The following is a 25822-nucleotide window of genomic DNA, read 5'->3' as shown; positions in this document are numbered from 1 at the left end:
TGGAACGACAATATTGAATACTGTTAATGTACATACTGTCTGAGTAGATTTGGAGTAGTTGTTAGTGAGACGACAATATTGAATACCGTTAATGTAAATACTATCTACAGGAAAATACTGTCTGAGTAGGTTTGGAGTAGTTGTTAGTGGGACGACAATATTGAATACTGTTAATGTAAATACTATCTACACGAAAATACTGTCTGAATAGATATGGGGTAGTTTTTGGTAGGGACGCAATATTGAATACTGTTAATGTAAAAAACTGATGTTCCTTCACGGGACAAAAGTTGAAAATGATGTAAAATAAATTACGTTTAATTTGCATAATACATTCTTTCTTTTTTACCATGATTGTGTTATTTCTGACCTAAGATGACTTCGCACGACGTTTTAAAATAGCTCGTTGAATTCGTCTTGAAAGCGGCTATCATCCGGTCAAAGAAAAAAAATGAAGGTGACCTTGATATCTCGGAGACGTCTCCACCCAGACAAAAACAATTACCACCACCTCCTCCACCCTCTTGAAAATTTTTGTCTGCACAATTTTTCAATACGACTTCAAATCTCACAGATAATGGCGTCGGTCACATTATAAGAACCACCCCATACGATCTCTTTGGATTTATCATACACGTACCGAATGATGAATAAATAATTTTTATTTACATTTTTTAAATGAAATAATACTCTTGGAGCCGTTACAGCAGCGTTTCACAGCTAATGTGTCCCCCGATGGTGCTCGAATTAGTTGAGAGAATCAAAGGTAAATGCATTCGTGCCTGAATGCAGTACGAACCTCTTAAAATATTAAAGCTGTTGTAATTAAACTCGGTACGGCCGGTTGATTTTGGATTATGAAACGGATTTAAGAACGGTCGCGGCGTTACAGGGGGCGGCTCTTAGCAGCAGATAGAGGTGGGTGGTTGGCTGAAAGACCCAATGCCAGGGCAACAAAATGCTCAAGGAGCGAGAGGTGGGAGATTCATGGCTCGCGAAGGAGAGTCGCGCGAAAGGCAAACACCAACCCGAACGACTAAAGTAACGGAATTAAGGGGGACGAGGATGACGGTGCCGGATATAGGAGGAAAAACGTGGATAAAGCGAGGTAAGGGAGAGGTAAGGGAGAGGGAAAAGGGAGGGAAACGTGGGATGGAAGGAAAAAAAAAAGAAAACGAAGGACAACATTTCTCTTTCCGGTGGAAAACCGTTTCACGGTTTCGTCGAGATACGCGGCTTTCTAAGAAGGGAAAAAAGAGAAAGATGCGGCCAAGAGGGAGAGTGGCAAGACGGTTCCGTAGAAGCTTCCTGTTTCCCCTACCGGAAAAAGGAAACGCCTTCTCCCCCATTTCTTTCGGTTTTGTCCCTCCAGAAAACCTTTCGACCTCCCCTGATAACAGAATTGGACATTACTCGAAGAAATCAAAATAAGCGCGGGGCTGGTTCGAATGTAAACGAGATTTCGTTTGCATAAATTTAGTGGACGAGTCGACTCAGAGACTACTTAAAAGGAGAGTCTTCCTGGTGCTCTGAATTTTCCATTTGTATAGAACGTCGAAAAATGTTGGCACGTAGTTTTATATGGTGGAAAATATGAATTTTTGTAGTAAGAAAAGAAACCTAGAAATAAAAGTCTGAAGCAATTCTGAAAAATACTTTCGGCTGTTCTTAATAAGTATCTGAATTGTGCGTTAATATTAATAATAATTTAGTAAACCACCAGTTTTGAGTATTTCTCTAATTATAGTAATTATGCGAATAAGAATGTGCAGTTGAATACTTTGTGACACTTATTCTTGCACTATATTTAACAAGAATATAAATTCTTCTTCTATTTTTTTATCAAATTATCGCAAGTACTTGAAAAAGCGTGAAAGTAATGTAATCACCATATAGAATCCCAGTTTTGCCACAGAATGTTTCAACACAGTTACTTCGATCTTAAAGTTATTCGTATAACTATAATAACATATCGGAGCTACCCAACTCTGGATAGCTGCGACCCAACTCTAGATTGCAACGTTTTCGAAACGTCGGCAATAAATTATAAATTATTGCAACAACTATCTGGAAACCATGAATATTACAACGAAGAATGACACTCGTGAAAGTCTTAAATCTAAAAACTATAATAATGTTAGATTATTTATCGAAGATCGGTTAGGGCAGTACAAAGGAACGGTAAGGAGAATTGTAGAAAGACACTCACCAGTGCATGTAGTCGAGAGACAAATTACCAGGAGTGCAGTAAGCTTCTTGAGAAACCTGAAAGCAGAACGAACGTTCTCATTATTGATTGAATCTTGACGATGACAGGGTACGAACGAGACGCAGAGAGACACCGAATTATGATCCGATTCCAAGTTTAATTAACTGGTTGCTCTGGAACGCTGTTTTGAGCAGCTCTAGCGCCAACATCGTGACTCTCCGGGAAATTATTGAAAATAAATATTATTGAGAGGACATTTCAAAGTTCGAGTTTACGTTCACGACAATTTAAACGCGATGTTTTGCGAGGAACATTCATCGAGAATATTCGGAAATGTTTGACTAACTTACCAAGCAGAGTTAGGTAAAATATTATTTCAAACGGTAAACAGTAAGGAGTGAAGAGTAAGTAGAAGCAAAAAAAAAAGTAATGTAAGAAAAGTTGATGCAAGAAGTTGCACCAAATACAGATTCTTATTCGAATAAAAATTAATTGCCATGACTCAGGGTGCATCACTTTCCCTGCAGAAGTCTATCAAGGTACAGAACTGTACGAGAAAGCTTCATTTCGCAAAAAATACTTATGCTAACATTTAACCACATTAAGCTTTTTAGTTTTCAGTTCCATTTTTGATATCTTTACTACATGGCGACGGTAGAAAACGTTTTTATGAATATTTCTAATAAGGGTATAATATTCCTAAAAGAATTTTCTCCAGTACGTAATAAGCTTCTTCATTTTAGGAGATTACGGAGTTCCAGGAATCTCAGCACTTTAGTTTGAGATTGAAAGGATTCAAAGCCGGTGTGAAATCGTTATGTGTCATGTTTGTCAGCGCGGTAGGGTATTTCTGAATGTGAGTCGTAGCATTCATTAAAATAGATTCGTAGCATTCATTAAAATAGATTCGTAGCATTCGTAGTTTCGCAGTATTCATTAAAATAGATTAAGACAAGATTCCCAGACATCAAACACACATGGATTAGTGTGACTGAATGCAGTCAAGCGCTTCACTCGGAACGGAGCTGTAGCTTTGTCCGATTACTAGAATCCCCCTGTGTAGAAAGCTTTTAATCCTTTGCTCTTTTTTGACATTTAACCTTTTAACTGCTGCACTCGAGAGAGAGAGAGAGAGAGAGAGAGAGAGAGAGAGAGAGAGAGAACATGCTCGAGTGGAGATGATAATATTATTTTAGACGCTCAAGTAAAAGAAAATATCAGATATGTATATATATACATACTTCTTAAATTGAATGTATAGTTCTGTAAGATTTGTTTAATATCTTATCGAACTTTTACATATATATCTACCTATAAATATAATTATCAAAAAATAAATTGTGAAATTAATTGACACATGCGCTACATAAACTATAGAGAACTGAAACGTTACACGTACAGCCTATGATTCACAAATATATAAACATAAAATACACTTAACGTAAATTTATAAAAGTAACACGTCACATTCCATTCTCAAATATCGATTATAATACCAATACATTTTAATGACCTTTATGATAAAGTCGAACGCTTTGTTAGTTTACCGTGCATCTGAAACTAGTCGGGCAACTGTACCGTGCCTCCAGGACCATTTTATCCTTGTCCTTGTCCGCCATTTTCCTCGTTACTCGATGCTAGCAATTAGAGACAACGTTCGCAAGACGCGTCGAGGCGTCCTAGCTATTAAACGGCGTATAAGCAGAACGAAATTTACACGGTACCGAGATCATACGCGAAACGAGACGCATGCCCTGGCATGTGCACCTTACCAGACCGTGGATCCGTTACGCGATGGTGGACATCACAGATGCACTGGATGTAACCATGCTTGTGGTTCGGCATACGTCTGTATCAGTGTCGACGTTCTTAAACAGGATGAAACATTTCGCCTACTGTTACGGGATACTATTCCAATCTAATACACCTGAGACTCTGCTTGGCTAAGACGCTCGACCATTACTAGTTCTTTTTACTTGTGCTGCTTGTTGTTCTTATTTGTACTTGTCTGAAATATTTGCTATGATGCGATACTAACTGGTTTTATAAGTTCCAGGACAATTAGAAGATAGTAGGAATAAATTGAAATTAGGAATCCACATGTAGGTCTATGCTTGGCTGACTAGTTTCACCATTGCTCGTTATTTCTACTTGTGCTATTATCTGAAATATCTGCTATGATGTGATATTAGCTGTGTTTATAAGTTCCAGCTAATTAGAAGATAGCCCTGGGTGTTGATTCCTAATTTCAATTTGTTCCTACTATGCTTGGCTAACAAGTTTGACCATTACTCGTTATTTCTACTTGTGCTATTGTCTGAAACATTGAGTATAATATAATAATAGCTGTTGTTATACATTCCAGCTAATTAGAAGATACTAGGAATAAATTGAAATTGGAAATGTACATTCAGGTCTATGCTAAGCTAACAAGTTTGACCAAAATTCGTTATTTCTACTTGTACTACTGTCTGAAACATTTGCTATGGTGCGATATTAGCTGTTTTTTATAAGTTCCAGCTAATTAAAATTTTCAGTAGGAGTAAATTAAAATTACCGAGGTCAATCGTAGAAGGAAGGTATCAAGTCATCGTCTCACGTACGTACGGTGAGAATAATAACACTGACTAGAATACCAAGCATTCCTTATAAATGCACAGGAAACAATGCAAAGCATCTGTAAGGCTCGATCTCGTGTGGAAAATGATGTTCACTTAATCTTGTTCACACACTCCTGTTCCCATTAAATTTGTAAATATCATACTTTTACTAAAAATGAACCAAATAATTTCATATCTTATCAAATTTGTTTACAAATATGCAAGCATTAATAATACGTAAAGAAATAAAAAATTGACTCCAAAAAGACTATTAATTTAAACTGTTTATTTCTGTAATATGCTGGTAACAATTTTGTCCCCGACTGTTCGAATCGACAATGGTTCCATGAAAATGCATACCAAGATCCTTTTTCCAAAATGTTAACATTCGGATTATATTAATACGTATTAATAGGAGGACAATTTAATTGGAGGTAATACTTGGCAACCACAGCGAGACAGACATGTGTTGATATTATGGATGCAGAAGGCGATGTTTGCCATTAAATACGTACGCGGAAAGCTCGTACGCACGTATCAGAGAAGACACCCCCAAATTAGCCACCACTGAACGTAATGGTTACATTGTGCTCCTCCTGGCTAACAAGCACATTTATCCCGGCGGTATAGTTACAAGATACGCGCATCTGATTTACGTTGTAAATTGCAATTTAATTATTTTCGAGGGAATAATCTGTGGGCGGCGTAATTTGGAGGGTTGGGGGCGATGCGCGTAACATACTGCGGTGAAATGGTTCGATTGGATTGAAACGATAAAGTATGTCGGCGATTATGAAAGTGGTGCGAGTGAAACTTTCCAATCGGTTGAAATCTTTGCTTATTATGTATTATGTCGATTCATGTTACTACGTTATGCAAGAATTTCTGCAAAATTTAACCGAATATACAGTAAATATTGGATAAGTGCAAGACAGAATTGACTGGATAAATGCAAGTAATGTGATCCTAATCGATTGCTTTTTTTCCTCGGACCTCTTTTTATCTCACTCTATGTCCTTTTCTCCGTTCGACGCTCGACTCGAGCCAAATGTTCGATTGAATAACTGCAATGTTTGGTTCCGATTTCCTTGCACTTATTCAGCCTTTACTGTATTATGTATATTAGATTGACTGTTAAAAAAGAAAGGGGAACCCTGTCCTGGTAATCCTCTGTCCTCTCAGTCCCCTCTAGTCTCGCGGACCCTCGCCAACTATCCAGCAAAGGTTAATAGCTGTTCGTTGATTGACATTCTTAGCTCGCATAGTAATGTAATGTGCGTAAACTTTGATATTTTTTATCTCGGAAATGAAAGAGTGCCTAACAAAATCCCTTAACAGAGTTTCTGTGTTAGTGTCAGGAAATACATACAACAAATTTGATCAAAATCTGTGACATCAGTGTCGCAAGGTCTCCTTAGGTGCAAGTAGCGAAAGAAACTTTTGGAGCAACCTAATATTGCTATCGAGCTTCGCAAGTGTAATGTTAATTAATCATGACGGAAGTTCGGGCTTCCGTAAACCATAAGTCTGATATTCTCGAAAAGGATTCTTCGTATCAAATCTCAATTCCATTAGCTGTCCTGAAAAGTTAGACAGTACTTAAAATAAATGATTAGGGGAGCCGGAAAGTAATCAAAATGTCTTCGACTTGGACAAGTTTTTCAACGAAAAATCGAAGGACTGTTTTTTTAAAGGGAATCAAACAATTGCCTTTACGTTGGCAAAAAGCGTTAGAAAATGATAGAAATTATTTTTTTAGCACTGAAGATTTCTTCAACAAATAAATGTCGATAAGATTTTCATTACTATTCGGTCCCCCAAATAGTTCTGTTGAATGTAACACGTGGCTGACTTTGTCACGATAGAGACACATCTTTCATTTCTGGAACGAATAAGAGCACAGCCAAACATTCCCCGACGAATAATGGTACAATCTAATGGAAACATTCTTATGATTGACCGTTGCTTCTGGCGATTAATAGGAAATATTAATCTTTATCTTCCGAACCGAGCCACGGGTAGCCCGTAAGACCATCGCGCCAATTTTCTTTTTTCGAATGATTTGCAGCCCTTTATCTCGATGATGGATTGCCTGCGGTCGCTTTGATTCTAGCATACGATAATATTGGGCATCGCGAAATGGAAACCACGGCATGCAGTATAGCCGCATTGAGCAGTGTTCACTGTCAAAACGCGCGTTGAGGTCACTGCATTCCAATAGCATCCGTGCGTGTATATCACGCACCGCAGAACCTCTATCCGATATATTGAACGTATATGCTTATACTCCGTTCCTAATGAAATCGGTAAATGATCCGTGGTCAATTACGGGGGCTATTCAAAAAGTTCTCGAACCGTTTACATAGCGCGGCAACGATAACTCCGATCGAGGCTGATAGAACTAGGTTGAAACCTCGTGAATAATAAAGTATTTTTGCGGACTTTGTATCTGTTATTTTTTTAGAACTACTACGTTTTTTGTAAAAGCGGTGATTTGTATCGTGTGAGAATGCAATAAGGAACCCAATAGCCTGTTCCGCGTAGCAAACGCAGGCATAAAAGTCTACTCTTTGGTATCGTTCAGGCCCTTCGAAATTAATATTAGGTCTACTGGAAAGTTCTGTCCGATCCGGTTACAACAAGTACAAATTGCAATCACCCTGGCAAGATGTCATAAATAATGATAAAAATTATATTACTCAATAAAATTTATTCAAGGTGTGAAAGATTTATTCTATTTGTCTCATTTTGTTTGGTCTCACTTTAATCAGAAAAATGCCAGGAACATGATGGTAAAAGTTTTGCAACAATAAATCTAATAATAAAAAAATTTCATCGTTGCATTAAATCGTCTCACCGACATACTCTGGTGTTTTCGCTTTGTCTTTTTCTTTATTCGCTGTCCTTCTCCATATTGAAAACCGGTCGGTAAACATCAGAGAATATACGAACTCTACGATAACTGCACAAGGTCAGTCCCCGAGCTTGTGCAGTTATGGAGACATTACTGTATCGTATTACCGTAAATGAAAATTAACCGTAACAGGAACGGATGCAACGAAAGCAAGCGTAACGAATAGACACGCAAATTTGTTTAAATAGATGGTCGTTTGCGTTCGTCCTCGACAAGTAACGGTCTAATATATTCGAATCGCGCATAAATCGCAAACGTTTCGAAAATCAATCTTCTCGGAGTCTAGCGGTAATCCGTCAATTTCGTGGAACGATCATCCTATTATCGAACGAAGCCAATGGTAGGCGGTTAAGTACCATCCACGGGACAAGCGACGTTTGTCATTAAGTCGCATGCAAATACAGTGGGCACACAACGGCTAACGTGTTCGCGTTTATCACAGCATGACCGATAAATAGACACACGTTCATTAGTTGCCACTCTATATCGCTGCTACATCGGCGCCGGTTTACAAAGGAGAATTGAGAATGGATTTAACGTCTACGGCGTGACAATACACCGTAGGGTCCCTCCCACAGTCCCTCGCTATCATGCTGATAGATACCGAGCACCATTTCCTGCCTTTCGGCAATAATTTGATGATGCCGATTAACGTCGCCCCATACTTCGATATACTCGACGTGTTTCACCTTGTATATAGGGTGTCCAAGCAAGTACAACCGAGCATAGGAATGATTCTCCATGCAAAAACAGATGGAAAATGTAGAATACGTATTACTTTCTACGACTTTCCATTATTGAGAAGAACAACTTTGAAAATTTGTTAAGTATGCGTGGAATTGTCTTATTTTTAATCATGACACAACCCTATGCGCTCGAAGCCTTTTTCTGTTAGGCGAACTAGGAACTCGAAACGATTTCTGCTATATTAGGGAAACGTTTACAGGTACTTTAAAATGATTTTAAACTCAAACAAACGTAAATAAGAAAATGTATACAACATAAACCACACATACAACATATAAAATAAAATCTGTTAAATAATACACTTTGTATTCGGCTTTTGTATGATATTTTACAAAACAATCCCCGAGATGTGTGTGAATCTCATAATAATATGAGGTTTCTCGGCTGCCGCCATGTTTATTACGGTTAGAGAAAACCTTACAGTCCCTTTACCCCTTTCAAAACATATGGAGCTTTCCATTTAGCCGAGGTTCATGTTAGATATTTTAAGATAGCCTAAACTGAATACTCGGACTGGCTACCTATTTACATTCATACCTCAGTAACGCGGTCGATAATTATTATTTTTTTTAATGGTTTATAATATCGGTTCTTATAATGTATCAAATTTTCAGCAAGTTCCTAAATTGCATCTCGATTTAATTTGGGAAAATTCACGTGAAAATTTGTATGTTCCATAAGAGTCTGTGTTATAATTACAAAATCTTGATATCGTTTTTCATAAAATTGGCGTGATCGATTTAAATCGAAATAGACTCGTACGATTCATGTTTAATTTAAGAACAATCAAGTGAACGTTTGTTGAAATCCTTTATTAAATAAATCTACAAAACAACTACCTCAAGAGTTTATTTTCTGATCTTAATTGAGAATTTCTGTCTCTAAACCAATATACTCGCCTTTTTTTGCTTTTATTTGGTTTCACTTTTTTTCTGCCTTGTACAGGACGGTAATAATATGGTATTTAAATTGCGTCGCTTCGTCGAACACGTGTAATTCGCGCAAAGCGAAATCGTTAAATGACCGCGCGTTAATTAGTTGACGCTGAACACCAAGGCTACATTATCACCCGGCACACAAGAGATCACACTTGGTAGCCGGTGTCACTTGGTCGGCCGCGCGATGACGGTGTTTCATCGTGATATGACTGAACTAACTTCCCTCCTAGGTGGACATGTTTAATAAGGACCGAGCTAATTGCATCAACTATTAACGTTGCAGGTACCCGAACAACGTGAATTGCATTACTGCTGCGGATGGTGCCGTGACGTCGAACTTCTGCCCGCAACTAAATCATTCATTAGACGTGGAACAGTCCTAAACTGTATTAAGTATCGATTCCAGGGAATTGCAGATGTTTAATTACTCGGATACGTTTGTCGCTACTCTTGGAATACAATCGACATTTCTCGCTCTTCAAGCTGTAGGCGAATAACACTATCACATTAGTAAATACGGCTGGTGTTTTACAATTTAATTTTAAGTTCCTACTTTACGTGTTTCTCTACTTAATTTACTTTCAGAACTGGTTAAATGGCGAAACTCTAGTTCAGTTATGTTTTTTTCCTGTCATATCGGATCCACCATTTTGAATTTCTATATTTTTGAGGTTAGATTTATACCAAGTTTCATTCAAATCCTGTCACTTTTCGCATTTTATGCCGCCATATTGGATGCGCCATATTGAATTTCTAAATTTTGAGTTCAGACATACAATCAACGACCTCAAAAACTACTGTATACCACGTTTCATTCGAATTGAATCATTTTTCGCATTTTGGTCTGCCATATTGAATCCGCCATATTGGATTTGTAAATTTTGAGTTCAGACATAGAATCAACGACCTCAAAAACTTCTGTATACCACGTTTCATTCAAATTGAATCATTTTTCGCATTTTGGTCTGCCATATTGAATCCACCATATTGAATTTCTAAATTTTGAGTTCAGACATAGAATCAACGACCTCAAAAACCTCTGTGTACCACGTTTCATTCAATTTGAATCATTTTTCGCATTTTGGTCTGCCATATTGAATCCACCATATTGAATTTCTAAATTTCGAGTCCAGATTTAGAATCAACGACCTCAAAAACCTCTGTATACCACGTTTCATTCAATTTGAATCATTTTTCGCATTTTGGTCTGCCATATTGAATCCGCCATATTGAATTTCTAAATTTCGAGTCCATATTTAGAATCAACGACCTCAAGAACCTCTGTATATCAAGTTTCATCAAAATCCTTTAAAAGGAACTCATTAAATATCCAAAACAAATTATGTAAAGGTGTGTTTACAATTTTTACTACTTTACTACGTAACGCGTACGCATTACCAGGAATTTATGTAGGTGACTGGGATAGTAATTCATTCATAAGTATTTATTAAATAAGAAACATTGAAATGCCGTAACTTGGCGTTCATTCGATTCGATTCTAACAAAATTCAAATTGAAGGACAGAATTTCTACTATCTAATAAAATACTTGTTACAATTGTTATATATTCTCAAACAATTCTTTCAAAATATTTCTTTCGTTTATTCATAATCAACATAATTTTATAACATCTCTTGCAATTAAAATTATTGGTCTCCCAAGATTTGTACGAGCGAATCTTTGGATCTATATTAGTTAAATCGCATCCATTGTAGACTGAATGCTTCTAAAGTGTACTCATAGTACAACAAAAATGCACAAACTAAAAATATATAACAAACGTTTTAGATTTTGTGTCTATAATCGAATTTTCTCAAGATTGGTACCGCTGCGTGAAAATTGTTCGACATTCTCATAACTCCGTCGTTTGTGAAATTGGAGCAAATAAATTCCTTTTGCAGCAAACAGTGCAGAACGACCAATAAATGAAAATACAACAAAACAAACTGTAACGAAAATACAGCAAAACAAACTGTAAATTGACTTGCTATTCGATGGATTCACGATGAAAGGGGAAGCAGTTCGATATTTTTAATAAAACTACATCTTCTGCCGGATATAGTCTGGTACGGTAAATATTCGGCGTATTTATTTGACAAAAAGTTGCAATTGAAAAATACACTTTTACAGAATTTATATCCATTTGCGGAATATTTTTCTGCAGCTAAAGAGAAAAACACGTTTCTGGTTAATTATTGAATATTCACCTCAATCCGCATTCTAATTAGCCTTTTCACCAGTAGCTAACAAAAATATTTGTAAACATTTCATATTTTAGTATACAATTTTTGTAACCGCTGTTATCGTTGATCAATGTACTGTTGACTATAAACATAAATTTTCTATAGAATTTTTATGAAAATAGTGTATACAGCCAAGTTGATACTATTCGTTTTTCATTTTTAGAAGATTTAAATGTCCCTTCTTACTTTTCTAAGAAAATAATTAAGAAAACGGAGGGAGAGGCCTCTGTTTATATTATTTGACGGCTTCGATGTAGCCATGCATCATCATATCTCGAGAGTTGCTACAAGTTTGGAGACAGCACAGTTGCGACAAGTTTTGGACGTGTGATTAACGCAAAATGGAACACCTGCTCATTTTCATTTAGGCGACGATGATGCACAAATAGACTCATTACAAAACACGTAGGTTGAACGAAATGAACATTCAGCATTTTATCCTCGACTCGTACATTTTAGACTTGTCTTCAGGTTTCTTTGGGTAATTCAATTTATTCAAGTCTTTGATATTTCACAGAAATATATAAGTACAGTACTGTCTCGAAATAAGCAACACGGTCGGGACTGGCGAGTTGCTTTTCGAGGGAGGTATGCTGTTCGGCTTGACTTTGTTCTCGAGCATAACGAGAGGTATTGTTTTTTGAAGAAGGATAGAGCATAACATGATTTCTCATTTTAGTACTAGTAAAATCGAATTCTTTTCGGATCTCTCGCTCGGCGGGGACTTCAAACAAAAAGGTGGGGATAGCGAGTTGCTTATTTCGAGGCGGGAAACAGTTGCTTATTTTGAGACAATACTGTACATTGTGTATAAAAAGTATTCGTACACCGACCAATTCCGAATATAACTTCGGAAAATTGTAGTATAGTCAAATCTGGACAAGTGAACTCACTCACTCGAACTCTCTTGACATACCTCTAATTCCATACATGGATAAATTTCGATAAATAAAGTTCAATTGCAGTAAAAGGGAGAGAATGTGAATCAATGAAATTACCAAAAATCAAGGTTTAATTAAAAGCATAATATAGCAGTAGCAATAACACAACCTCTTGATTTTTATTATTAACATACAATTAATTAAACGAAAATAAATTCTTTACGTATGCCACATTGTTTTTACTTTTCATGTGTATCAAAACATTTTCATTTGAATGCAATTTAGAAAAATGTTGGTAATAGGAACGAATTGTCCACTTTTCCGTGTGACGCAAATGTATTAATTTTTTAAGTTATACAAATAATTACTTTTTTATACTGCATTTATTTTAAGATAGTCTGTTTAAATACACTAAAAAATTCATTAATGTATCACTATTTCACGAAGTTATGTTTGGAATTGATCAACATCCAACCGTACATAATTTATCGAAAATTAGTTTCCAACTACACCAACGCGCGCCAATATACAGAAATAATCGTGATTTCATAGATACTCGTATCGGTTGAGCGAACATTTAATCGACTGTATAGTTAGCTGTATTTGCCTCGATCGATTTCCCTCTTTATTCGTTCTCCTGTCGTTTTTCATTTGAAGAGCATTACTAAGGATATTGTTTGTGCAATTTAATCTCGATGCTGTTTCACATTTTTATCAAACAAAACGTGTTCCCGGTTCATGTTCGATATTCTTTTTCAACGACGAACGATTATTATCGCGAAAACTGACGTGAAATTGAAACGAATTCGCCATCCTGCAAAAACGCGCACGAAAAAAACCTACACTGCAATTTTTTTTTTAAACCAAACGAATGCCGAACTGTCACTATTTGCTATGATTGCATGTCCATACAACTGATTGCGACACACGTGCCAGGTTTTACGAAAGAATGCAAATAAGCGCGTTTAACTCTTTGAAGTTAGAGTGGGTTAAAAACTACCCCACCTTTTGCTTAACTTTACCATTTGATTTAAAGATTTTCATTCATGTGACACATTGAACCGTCACTAAAAGTATAATAAGTGGAATGTAGAAATGTATTTAAATCAAAACGTGTTAGCAAGTTGTTGACACTGTTCTTTTGTGCAGCTTGAATTTTATTTTTATTTTATAACCGTGTGTCTCAATGCGTTCAAGGGTGAAATACTTTTATGACGGTGTTGCAATTATTACAAAACGCTGGTATTTCAGGAATGCAATGCAAAGCTGGAATTATAACGTTTGCTTTTAATTCTTTATTTAATTTGTAACTTACGAATTATTACTTCAAGTACGAGCAGTTATATATTTTTAAATCGTTATTATAATACAAATAAAATTAAGTTGACCACATTTCATTCTCATGTACGCAGACTTTTACGGGCCACTGTAGTTACCTTTGGTAAAAGCAACATACGTAGCCAAGAATCCATCCCATATCAAAAACAATTTGAAACACCCAATGTATTCAACTCCTAAATCTTTTGAAATAAACAAACCTCTTCCAAAAATTGTAGCTCATGATCAAGTAGCCTCCATTGAGTCGTTAATAACTAGACTGCGGATCCAAAATAAAATCTTTGCAAACGTACCTACAAAAATTGAACTTACATAAGAATTTATTTTATTTATCCTGCAAATATTATAATACAAACTTTACTTTAAATATTTTTTTATATTATTGCATACTGTGTGCATTTTGTAGTTTCGTGCATATTAAAATTTCTTATAAATCCGTAAAAATACACAGTCTACTAATAACCTTATAAAATGGTTGATGTGACTATAAATAACTAATACAAAAAGAACATTATATATATATATATATATAAATTTTATTTTGTTTCTGCCATTGGCATGGTGTTATCTACAAATTTTACTGTCTCTAAATTAAACAGAACCAATTAAAGCGGACAATCCCCGGTTGAACATTTGCAAACACATCTAGGCAACTAGAAATGACGAGCAGTGGACAGATACATACGCCAAGTTGCGTTCAATCATATTCGGTGAATTTTCGCAGTATGGCACATCATATTCTCTATTGTACCAGCCGTCCCCACTCATTCTGTATTTACCAATTTCACGCAAGCGACGTCTATAGGCGATCAATTTTCGATTTTACCCGTTACAAAGAACAGCCATGGCTATTTGCTCGATTCTATAACAAAGAAAAAAATATACAGAAACGGCTTTTTGCGAAATATTTGTTCCAGCAATAGCCATGCAACGTGCACAAAAAGGATCAGAGTATTATGGTTGAAACTGGTTGCTTGGCAACTGGAAATGAAAGGTTGCTATAATTCTGTGCACGTCGAGAACGTTGTTTTAATTTCAACGATAATATTTTTTAATAAACTTTCAAAGACATTACACGGATTTATTGCAATCGCTTTTATAAAACGATTACAAAGAGAATATTGTGCTGGGAACAATTTTGAAACATGCATGCAAAAGTTCTAGGTATCACACAGGGTATGTTTTAAAATATATTTTAACAAACATAAAAGATCATTATATAAGATTCTTAATTGTCAAATGAAGAAAGTTCCTGTTTTTCGTTGTAGAATAAACGAACCTTTCTACGATAGTTTGTGGAAAATAATTAACTATTGTTTTAATTTCAACGATACATTTTTTTAAATAAATCTCTGAAATCTTTACACGAATTTATTACAATCGGTATTATATTTCGATAAGACAGAAAACGCGGTGCTAGGAGCAAGAATGGAGAAAAATACACTGACGAATTAGAAGATTGTTTCATTCCATTTATTCAGATAATACATTTTTTATTATTCATATAACAGATCTATTTATTATTTTTACATTTTTTACATTTATAAATTTTTTATTATTCATACAACAGATCTATGTAGTATTATATATAAAAACACTGACTCTACGTGAAATACAAATTCTTAAAAAAATCTTTTTTCCTACGATAATAGCTCCTAATACAAGTTTCCTTCTTGCTGCGTCATAATATTTATGAACTATTTATCATAATTAGAAAATTCTACGTTATCGTCGAGAAATTGAATATAAGACGTATCCAAGTGTTCGTATAATTTCGATAGGCAGCGTATCATTTTGTCCAGTACCGTTACTGGAAAAACTGCCATGTTTGCAATTATTTTAACTCTTGGGAATCATGGGCGGAAAAATAAAGAAAAATAAGGACGATGAAAGTTAATTCGAAGCTGATACATTTAATCAAATTATACGTCGAGTTTTAACTGAAAATAACCCGGTAGTTTCAGAAAATACCACGGTAAGTTAGCAGCCAGTAAAATGGCTAAACGAGCTCGGTGGGGTCGGCGTGAATTTACGGGATTGGTTAAAGATCTCGTCTCTGGTCGTTTTTCTCCTATACTTCGGGTCTCTAGCTCGTATAAGCGATGTGTACATTCTCGGAAATGACACGTTTCTCTGTTTGAACGAGTCGATTAAACGTAACGAGCGTATGCCGTGATTGCGCGCAAGAGGCACCGGGAGCACGAGCTTACTTATCAAAACCACCGCTCCTAACAACGCCAAGGGTACGTTAGCCTGCAGCTTAAGTTAGTTTACTACGAAGCAGACAAGCTTAATAAAGCTCCGCGTGGCCTATGTGCATCATAGACGTTACAGGTTCTCAAGCAACGCGATTTTCATTGCCGAGAAAAATATCTGGATAAGATATCATGAACCGCAACTGAATTTTCTGTTTATTTTATTATTCTTTCACGTAGAAGAAAATTCTTTAGGAATGGAAAACCACTCTGGAAACGAGCGAAAAGTAGTTGGTTCAGTTTTGAAATATGTTGGCAAATGGTAGCAAAACATGATACTATCGTTAGAGTTTATCGAACGATTGAGGGGTGTGTTGGCAATAATTACAGAAAAATTCCTTTAAAAAATTCCTTTTTTTCGTGGTGCAATAAGGCGACAGCTCCGGTCACTAGAAAAACTGATGATGCTGATTTGACGGAGACAGAGCAGGAAGAAGAATAAATTTTGCACTGATCTTACGATGGTTTTGTATTCTGCGTTTCTTGTTTGTATCGGCAAATGTTTTCAGAATAAAATAAGCATGTGTTTGAAAGAAAATTGTCTTCTCTTCATTCGAAAAAGCCCTTAAATTTCAGGTGTATTTTAGAACGGGGCGCAATAAGGATGCAGCTCCAAACATTAATCCTCCCCCACCACTATGAAGAGGAAGGATGGAATTCGGAACGACTTAATTTCATAATTAGGTACCTACGCTATGATATGGAAAGGAAAGAGAAAGAAAATTTAAAAAATTCTGAATTTTAAAACGTTTTCGTTAATTTCCGAAAAATTTGAAAAATGGAGCTGCCTCCTTATTGATGCACACCCCTTAAGGGGCTTGGAACATCAAAAAATGAAGAAAAATCACTTTTTAAAAATATTTTTTTATTAAAATATAAGCAATTCCGAACAGTTCTACGCAAACAGAATTGTATTTGGAGCATTGGAAGTGGTAAACAAATTTTTTGGAAAAAACATTCTGTAGGACTGTTCAAAATCGCTTAGATTTTAATAAAAAAATATTTTAAAAAAGTGACTTTTCTTCATTTTTCGATGTTCCAAGCCCCTTAATTATTGTACATTCAAAACAGTATGGTCGACGATATAGATGAGCAACGCTTACTCATCAGTAGGCTGCGGATGTTTACGCATTTATGTGAAATTAACATACAGGGAAATTTACGATAGATCGCACAAGTGCACAAGTATATAAAGTATCAAGAATACCATACATCGCGTACCTTTTAGAAGACGAGACATACTTTCATTCAGGTTTCAATTATTTTTCTGTATCTATGGAAATATGAATCCGCATAAACATCCGCAGTATGTAACTCGTTCTATGCATACGGAGCTGCGGATAGGGAAAGAGAAATATATGCACGCCACTGATGGAAATCTCGCATCGTCGATTAGGGGTCGACTAAACGTTAGAATGTTAGCATGTGCTACCACGCAGATTGAATAGAGCGTATAAATTCTGACGTGTTAATTACGTCACCCTTACGATTGCATTAGCATTGCTGCGCATGAGAGACAAGAGACTTACACGTTCGCGTGCTGATAATCACAGGTGTATAGAGTAATAGCACATTCTCGTCGTGCAGTGATTCTCACATGTGGAACGAGGGTCTCGATATAACTTCGATTATTCCATAAATCATTGTTGTTAATCGAGACCCGCGCGAGACTTCACACGGTAACGTCGCGATAAAAAGACTATCTAGGCAAATTGCCTGTTTCTTCTTTCCACGTTACGAAAGTTGATGAACGATCGTAACGTAATAATAACGTTACAGAGCCAGCGAAAGAAACGTGTATACAATTACGAACAATTGATTGGGCCCAGAAGAGGATAGTTGTTCGCGAACGGGTGGAATGTTCGTGGACTGTGTAAGAAATAAATTCCACACGGTGGAATGTTTTGTTTAAAATGGGTCATTTTTGTCTGTTTGTTAAAAGGAATATTCGTGAGCCAGACACATGATATTCACAATAATACTTGTTTATCGGTGAGTTAATATCGGATGGGCTGTATAAAGTTGTTTACAGATCTTACAAGGTTGAGTTCGTCTGAGGTCGTTAACCCTTAGAATTTATTATTTGGGTTGAACTTTAATTTAGCGGACCGAACATTTGTAAGTTTTGTTTTTATATAATCCTGTAGATTTCGGCGAGTAGAATCCGATAATGGTATCAAAGATATACATGTAAATAAACTAGTCTAAATAAAAATTGTCCATACAGAAGTGGAGTTTGTGAAATATCAGCTCGTTCAGATATTTATAATTGAACATTAAAAATTTCTTCGTCCACTTTTAATCAAATTATTCTTTATCGTACTTGTATGCTACTTATTAATGTATATAAACATGAGAATATTAGTACATATTTCTCAAAACCGATTCATTCCGTAATGATTCAAGAATCGTTTCATCGTGCGTACAGTGCACGCCATTCCGTGCAGTAACACGCACGGCGACGTGCCCAGGTGACCAAAATAAATCAAATTGCAAACAACGCGGCATCTGTTAATTACACCATCGGGTTTAACCGGAATTAATTCCGAGAGAGCGCTAGTCTCGTCGTAAACGGGCGGCGGCACGTCGAGAGGGCGTCTGGCGACACTGAGCACGTTTCACCGTAAGTAACTACCGCACGATACGGACATCTCCGCGTTGATTGCATAAATTATTAACGTTACTGTTCCTAGGGTAACGCGGGATCGCTCTAACGCAGACTACGTACGGTGCCTTTGAAACGAACTGCGAAAGTTTAGAAATATGTCCTCGTTCTCCTAATAGATGCCTGCGCTATTACCTTGGTACACGCTTGATATCTTTTACACGCCGTATATTTAATCAAAATAACTTACACGTGCTTCTGCACATTTTTTTTGAACGATTACTTCATTTGAATTTCGAAGATATTAGGAAATTATCATTTTTATAAATTAACGATCCTTAAAATGTCGTTTCTACGCTTTTCTTATCCTGGGAGAATCTGTTCTTGAAAAAAAGTGTAACGTTAATGAATAATCGGTTATCGAACGATCGTATTGCATCTCTTAAACATTGCTTTCTATACTTTCTCCACGAGTAACAATCATATCGATCTTCTACTTTTCAGTTAAGTGTAATAAAACTTTTTGTTAAACATACTGACTCATACTTCTTATCGTTCCAACCATCCCGCTATAAACACTCGTCTATAATACATACAAGAATAATTACTCCAATGTTCGCAAGTAAATATCAAAGATAGTACACTCACCGTTTGGTGAACTTACATCAAACACATTCTTTATTGTGACACACTCGGTAACTTTTCAAAGGGTATTGTACCAAAAACTTGGCTTTCGACCTAGATTCCTCTGCACATACAATTCTCGTCTAACATGCAAAGGCGAAAGAAGAAAAAAATGGTTGCATTCACCGACGCGCTTTCCTTTTAATTCGCAGTGCTCCAAAATTTTACTTTAGAGAGAATGTGTGTCAGTACAATATACAAAGTAACTTCCAGCAGCGAAAACTTCTTCACGTAATACAGAAACTTTCTGGCCTTGTAAAATAAGTATGAATAGCAATAAACGACTTCTCGCCTATTCAACATCGGCGTGGACAACTTCCTTGGACACCTGAATCTTAGAAACAACTTGCACACATTCACAGACGTTGCACACATGCACACACTCCTCCGCGAAGGAGCTTCCTACCGCGACAAGGATATCCGAAGTGAAACGAATCGCGTCAGCTGCCAGTCTGAATGTTGACGATTCTTTTCAGGATTTGAACGACACCGGAAAAGGGCCCGCCATAATTTAGTCTCGGGTACGCGCTCCGCCTTGTTTACAAACGCGAGGCCAGGTGCACGATGTAATTTCCGCAGCAGCAGCAGCAGCAGCAGCAGCAGTGGCAGCAGAGTCGAAAGGTGCATTAAAATTAAAATCCGTCTAGCTCGAGGGCGGCTGGAGAGAGGAGAAGTAGCTACGGCTGGCTTTTACCTACTACGCATTATTTTTCTTCTTCTTTTATTATTCCAACGAAATCGCGAAGGAGAAACGTCTGTCCAAAGACAAGCGATAATAAGACTGCCGCGCAAGATGAATTCGCTGGGAGATGAATGCACTCGGCGCGTCATTCAGAGGATTGATCGAGGCGAGAAGTTTCTCACGGGTCGGCCATCGCTGAACGCGGTTATTTGCCCTCGAAAGAGAGAAAAAGAGCGCGGTGGAAAAAATAAATGCCGGATAGAAGGACCGAGGAACGATGCAAATACGCAGCCCAGCGGCAGTTAATAATCGGATTAGTATTTTCGCGTTGGTAATCCAACTACTCTCTTTGTCCTCGACGATAATTCACTGGGTCCCCGTCGAACCGTAGCTGGCTTGCATTAATCAGCGTCCAAGTAAAGAGCGTCCGTAGCTCCCGTGGCCACGGTTCAAGGAAGGATCGACTTTATCAACGACTTTATCGGGATAATCGAATGGAGTCGGCCAACCGAACTCTCCCCGGCAGGATGCATCGTCCTGACGAAGTGCTGGGCTATCGAGCGACGAGCCTGACGAAGTGACTATTTCCGTGCCTGTACGTTACCATCGTAAATCACAATCGACAGACCCACCAATTCGGTGCCCGTAAAAATTGCTTCTTTCACGGTGGCTGCGAGCATTGTTTGCGCTTCGCGACGGGAACGGTGATAGATAGAGCGTACCACCGCCGAAGACGTCTATCGGCTAATTAATTCTTTGTCTCGCCTCGTCCCGTGACAAATTTACTACGTTGAATTTCGTGTTTTCGAACGGATTGGGCGCCAACTATCCGCGTTATCTCGCGTTTTCCTGCATTTACGAACGCACAGCAGCGGAGAAAAGTCGGAAAGGAACGAGTAAGAGCTCGTTCATCAACTACGAGAACCACGAGTACAGTGGTTTGTTTTCAGTATTAATTGATTAATTGTTTGTTTGAATATTTCATAGAATAATTACCTATATTTAGTTTCTGAATATGTTTGGTAGAAAACACCGAAACGGATGTATATTATCTATCTTCAAGGATAAAAGTTTAAGACTATAGAGAAGAGAAGAGTTTTTGGTCCATTTGCATCCATTTGCTTGGGAAAGGGTGAAATTCTTATCATCAAAATTTGTCTTGTTTCTAGTTACATGAAAATCTTTCAAAACATACTAAAAATTGAAAACAATATGCTTTACGCTACCAAATTAGACGATTTTTTTTTCAAAATGTGCATTTTTGAATGAATTTTACGAAAAAATACAAATGAAAATATTTGAATTCGTCTTCTATAAAACTGTTTGATTTCTCGGAAACAATTTAAATTCTTCCAATTTCGACACTTTTAATTTTTTCCCTTTTTTCCTTCAAGAAACTTTATTTTTTCTCCATTTTATGATGCAAGTCCCATTATAATAATGGAAAATAATTGAAAATAATAAATAAATCGAATTAAATTATTTGAAAATAGTTTTTTTTTTCATTCCTTCGCAACTTATCTTTGCTCTTATACATAATTAATGGATAAAAAAAAAATGAATTCTTGAATCACATTTAAATTACAAAAAGAAGAAGTACAATTATTATCTTCAAATAACCACTGCAACAGAAAGTTAACAGTGAGACAGTCACAATAATGTGAATTATAGCGGCAAATTCAAATACCGTTTACGTCAATTTAAAATGAAATATGGTTCGAAATAAACGAGATCATATAAAAGTAGTACTAGAGTATTAATAATTTCCACTATATTTTAATCTTTCAAGAAAAATAGAGTAATTTTCATAACATCGCAAAATTATCTCAGCTTCCCTCCTTATATAACATTTTAGTCTCTAATTCGTAGAAGCAAGCAAGAGCTTTTTTTCCATCCGTTATCATTTACGTTTTACGTAGAGTGCTGATACGATAAGATTAACTTCCGTTTGCGGTCGGAACACGACGTCGACGTTACTCGGAAAAATTTAATACAAGACCAGTTGTTCGTAGCTTCCGCAAAGTCGTTATTCGTTACATATGAAATGAATATATCGCGAAAAAGGTTTTTACTTGCGTGAGCCCGGAATTTGCCCACGCTACTTTGCTCTACCGTTAGATTTGAGTATATAAATATGCATATCTGTTTGGGAATAGAATGTTTTTTGAAACAAATACATTGGACGAAGTTGTTTCGCATCGTCTAAAAGTAATGTAACCGTAGAAATTGAGATGAAAAATTGTAATTGGAAGCAAGATGCTACCGAAAGGAAGGAGAATTCAGGCAACAGGATGTTGTCAAATAAATAGAAACTTCCAAACAGCGATACCACGCTGTTGAATTTAATTGATATCATGACGAATCAAAATATTTCTCCGTTCATTTTAACAATAGAACTACTGACTATTTGATCATAATCGAATTTTTGGTCTTTTAAGATGAGAATGCGAAACGAATCAAGACTTTATCGAATTAGATATGTTTAAAAATTAAAAACAAAATTGTAAAAATGCTTCAGTAGTTGACATTTGTCATACTGAGCATTTTTAGTAATTCACACGTACTTGTTTTGGTAGTCGACACTAAAAAGATTCAATTTATTTTTTTTCTTTTGGAAATATGTAATAAATGCGAATCGATTATACGATGGATGTATATAATAACAACACGAAACGTAACATTTAATGCAATTTTAAACTGATTCGAAATAAAATGAACAAAAAAGAAACAAAGAATGCAGAATTAATTTTTTTTTATTATACATATATTAACATTTTTTGTTTCGAATAAATGTACGTTAAAATGTATTGTTTTTATTAAAAATACATATACGTAAAATTACGTAAAATACGTAAAAATGATGAAGTATTTAAAGTGTTAACTACTGGTGTTGTTTAATTCGGTTTTTCCCGCGCGCAATTTCGTTTTCAATCAAATTAAATGTTAAACTTGGCTTGGTGTGCATGTGGTCAAGCACAATGACAAACGTCTCTGTTCATTACTGGTTATTTATACAATGCATTGCTGTTTAGTATTGGCGATAGTAATGTGCTCTCCAGTTTCACTACAAGTAGAAACGGCGAGTAATGGTCAGACACGTTAGTCGTGCACTTAATTCCACTGTGATACTCTACATAACAAAAAAATTTCACGAATTTTATCGTTGCAGTGCTGTCCCAAATTATGCGTATTTAACATTCATAATGTATACAGTAATATTTAATATTCTCTTCAATATTAATAATAATCAAGGTTCAAAATAAGTATTCAGCGAAGACATTAATCGTGAGAAATTTGTCTATATTTTTATATTTATTGGTTGCGACGACTAAACATTAATTTCTGCCAATAGTTAAATTAATTATTAACAATACTTATTAATATACAATGATTGCGAATATTATTCTGCTGTAATATTGTTTCACCGATATATTTCTGCTCAATTTACTTCGTATGGAAAATGGAGTTATAATCGTGAAGAATATACACAAACGATTACAAACTTTGGAAACTTCAAACTAACAATTCAAAATAGAAAAACTTAACGCAAGATGCTTTTAATATTACACAAATATACCTTTCGAGTTCGTTAAAAGTCATAAACCCAATAATTAGCTAATCAAGAGACTGACCCAAGCAATGGAACGAAAGTCGCGAGACTTAATGGTAGTTAGAATAACATAATCGGTTTGTTTCAAGTTTGCGACATCTGTCGCACGTAATAAGAGGAAGAAGACGAGCGTCAGAGTATTACTGGCATAATTGTCTCGAGTCTCCATTAAGTGCACCAGTTCGCTTTTAAGATTCCCAGCAGCCATGTCATTTTACCACGCCACACGCTTCAGAAAGTCGTTAAAATAGTATTAAAAGTGGACTAACTATTCTTTCTCTTTCCTCGCACGGAGGCGAGTTTATTATACTTTCCCCACTGCGGACTGCGAAAATCTCAGAGCTATATACGTTTCTTTCTAAAGTACTTGAAACTCGTTAAAGGATTCTTCACTTCTGGACCGTATTTTATTCTCTTTACATGTTGTATTCGCAGTCTAATATGTCGTCGTATAATGTAATCACATAATTTTACTTTTATCTCGCCATACGATTTAGATACGAGAATCGCGATGTTGTTGGTTTCATTTTTAAACGTTTCGAATGCTTAATTCGTTATTTTTATTTCCATTTGATTTCCCATATAACCCTTCACAAACCTCTGTAGCATAAATTTTATTTCATTTCTTTCAAAACGAAATTACTGCACAATTATTCATGAATGAATGAATTATGCAGTGTAAATATACATTTACTCACCAAACGAATTTACATTGCAAATATGTTCCCCCCAGGTATCTAATCGATATCATACTTGTAAATTATATTGGTTTCAAGTATTTACATCAACGTTGTAACTAATCTAAAAAGTAACGCGGTATTATTATTAAATAAGACAATTTAAATCTACAGAAAATATGCATATACAATAAATTAAAGAATTTTCAATTTCTCATAATCTCCAAATTTTTTAAATACTATATGTGTATTAATATTTAAGAAATAAAGGCTTTCATAGTCATTTTCAGCATTGGTTCATGTAACTTTTTAAAAGTTTCTTTATTTTTATATTTTGCTATACAAGAAATTCATTCTCTAAAATGTAATATTTATAATTAATCTCTTCGTCCTCGTGGCTGATAATTAAACAATATGTTAAATTGAAGAGGATCATAAATGAAAGTTATCGAAACGTAATGAAAGTTCTTGTAAAGATTTAACGATTACGTTGCACCAAGCAACAAGTGGACATATGTCGCAGGATGTGTTTCGTCACGTTTATATTCATCATAGCGAACAGTAAACATGTTGTACAATTTCGGAGAAAAAACACGCTCGCTATACTCGAAACCACATACGCTGGCTAAACTGTTGGAGATTTATCGAAGTTACTATATTCTGCTCTACCTGAAACCTTTAAGCGATTCCAAACAATTCTACCCAACCAGAATTGAATTTGGAGCACTGGAAGGGGTAAAAAAAACTTCTTTTTTTGTGAAAAAACCAGCTCCAGCTTCACAATATTATTATTTTCGTCAGTACTCGTTATTAGAACCTGTGTACATTCAATAACAAAGTAGATTGTTATTTATTTTTATAGTATAAGTACAATTAAAAACAATGAATTTATAATTCATTTGAATGACATTTGTTCAAATTGTATGAGTTCAATCACATTCGTTTTGCCGTTATAAAAAGACAGGCAAAACAAAGAGCGATACAGAAGAAAATCAGTCTAATTGTGCATGGCAGTAATTACGATACTGGGATATCGGGATCGTGGTTAGTTAGATAACCGTCACGAGCCACCTAATGGATCATCGTGTCAGCAATGATGTAAAAAGAGCGTAATTGGAACACGCGTCAAGGTGTACCGCATAGTAATTAGCGGATCGATCGATTGCTGTCTTATCGATAGATAATTAGCTGGATGCAGTGTCGTCATAGGTCCTCGAACGAAGACTCATGGCAGATGAACTGATTGTGAGACTGAGGAATTAACGTGGATCGACCGACATCTCTGCATTTCCATTCCTTTTTCGTATATCTTCTATGTAAACAAAACGATATTTTATATTAAATCATCAAGATATTCCAGATATGTGATCTTCATCAATTCTATGACTGTTATAGAAAATCTTAGAAATTTCAAATACTGTAAGGAGCAAGAACCAATT

At 35.9% G+C, this 25822-nt stretch overlaps 1 protein-coding gene across 2 annotated transcripts in view; it reads right to left on the bottom strand.

Moving 5' to 3' along the window:
* LOC128875780 (cadherin-87A) overlaps positions 1-25822 on the bottom strand; it is a 275980-nt gene that overhangs the window by 97298 nt on the left and 152860 nt on the right. For both annotated transcript variants that reach the window (XM_054121658.1, XM_054121659.1), the window contains exon 3: positions 2210-2265. In XM_054121658.1, coding sequence (XP_053977633.1) covers positions 2210-2265 — 56 coding nt within the window. The remainder of the gene's footprint in view (positions 1-2209; positions 2266-25822) is intronic.

This window comes from Hylaeus volcanicus, chromosome 4 (assembly GCF_026283585.1).
Source record: "Hylaeus volcanicus isolate JK05 chromosome 4, UHH_iyHylVolc1.0_haploid, whole genome shotgun sequence".
NCBI lineage: Eukaryota > Metazoa > Arthropoda > Insecta > Hymenoptera > Colletidae > Hylaeus > Hylaeus volcanicus.
The sequence above is the reverse complement of the archived record's forward strand: the minus strand, read 5'-3'. Positions and strand labels throughout refer to the sequence as shown.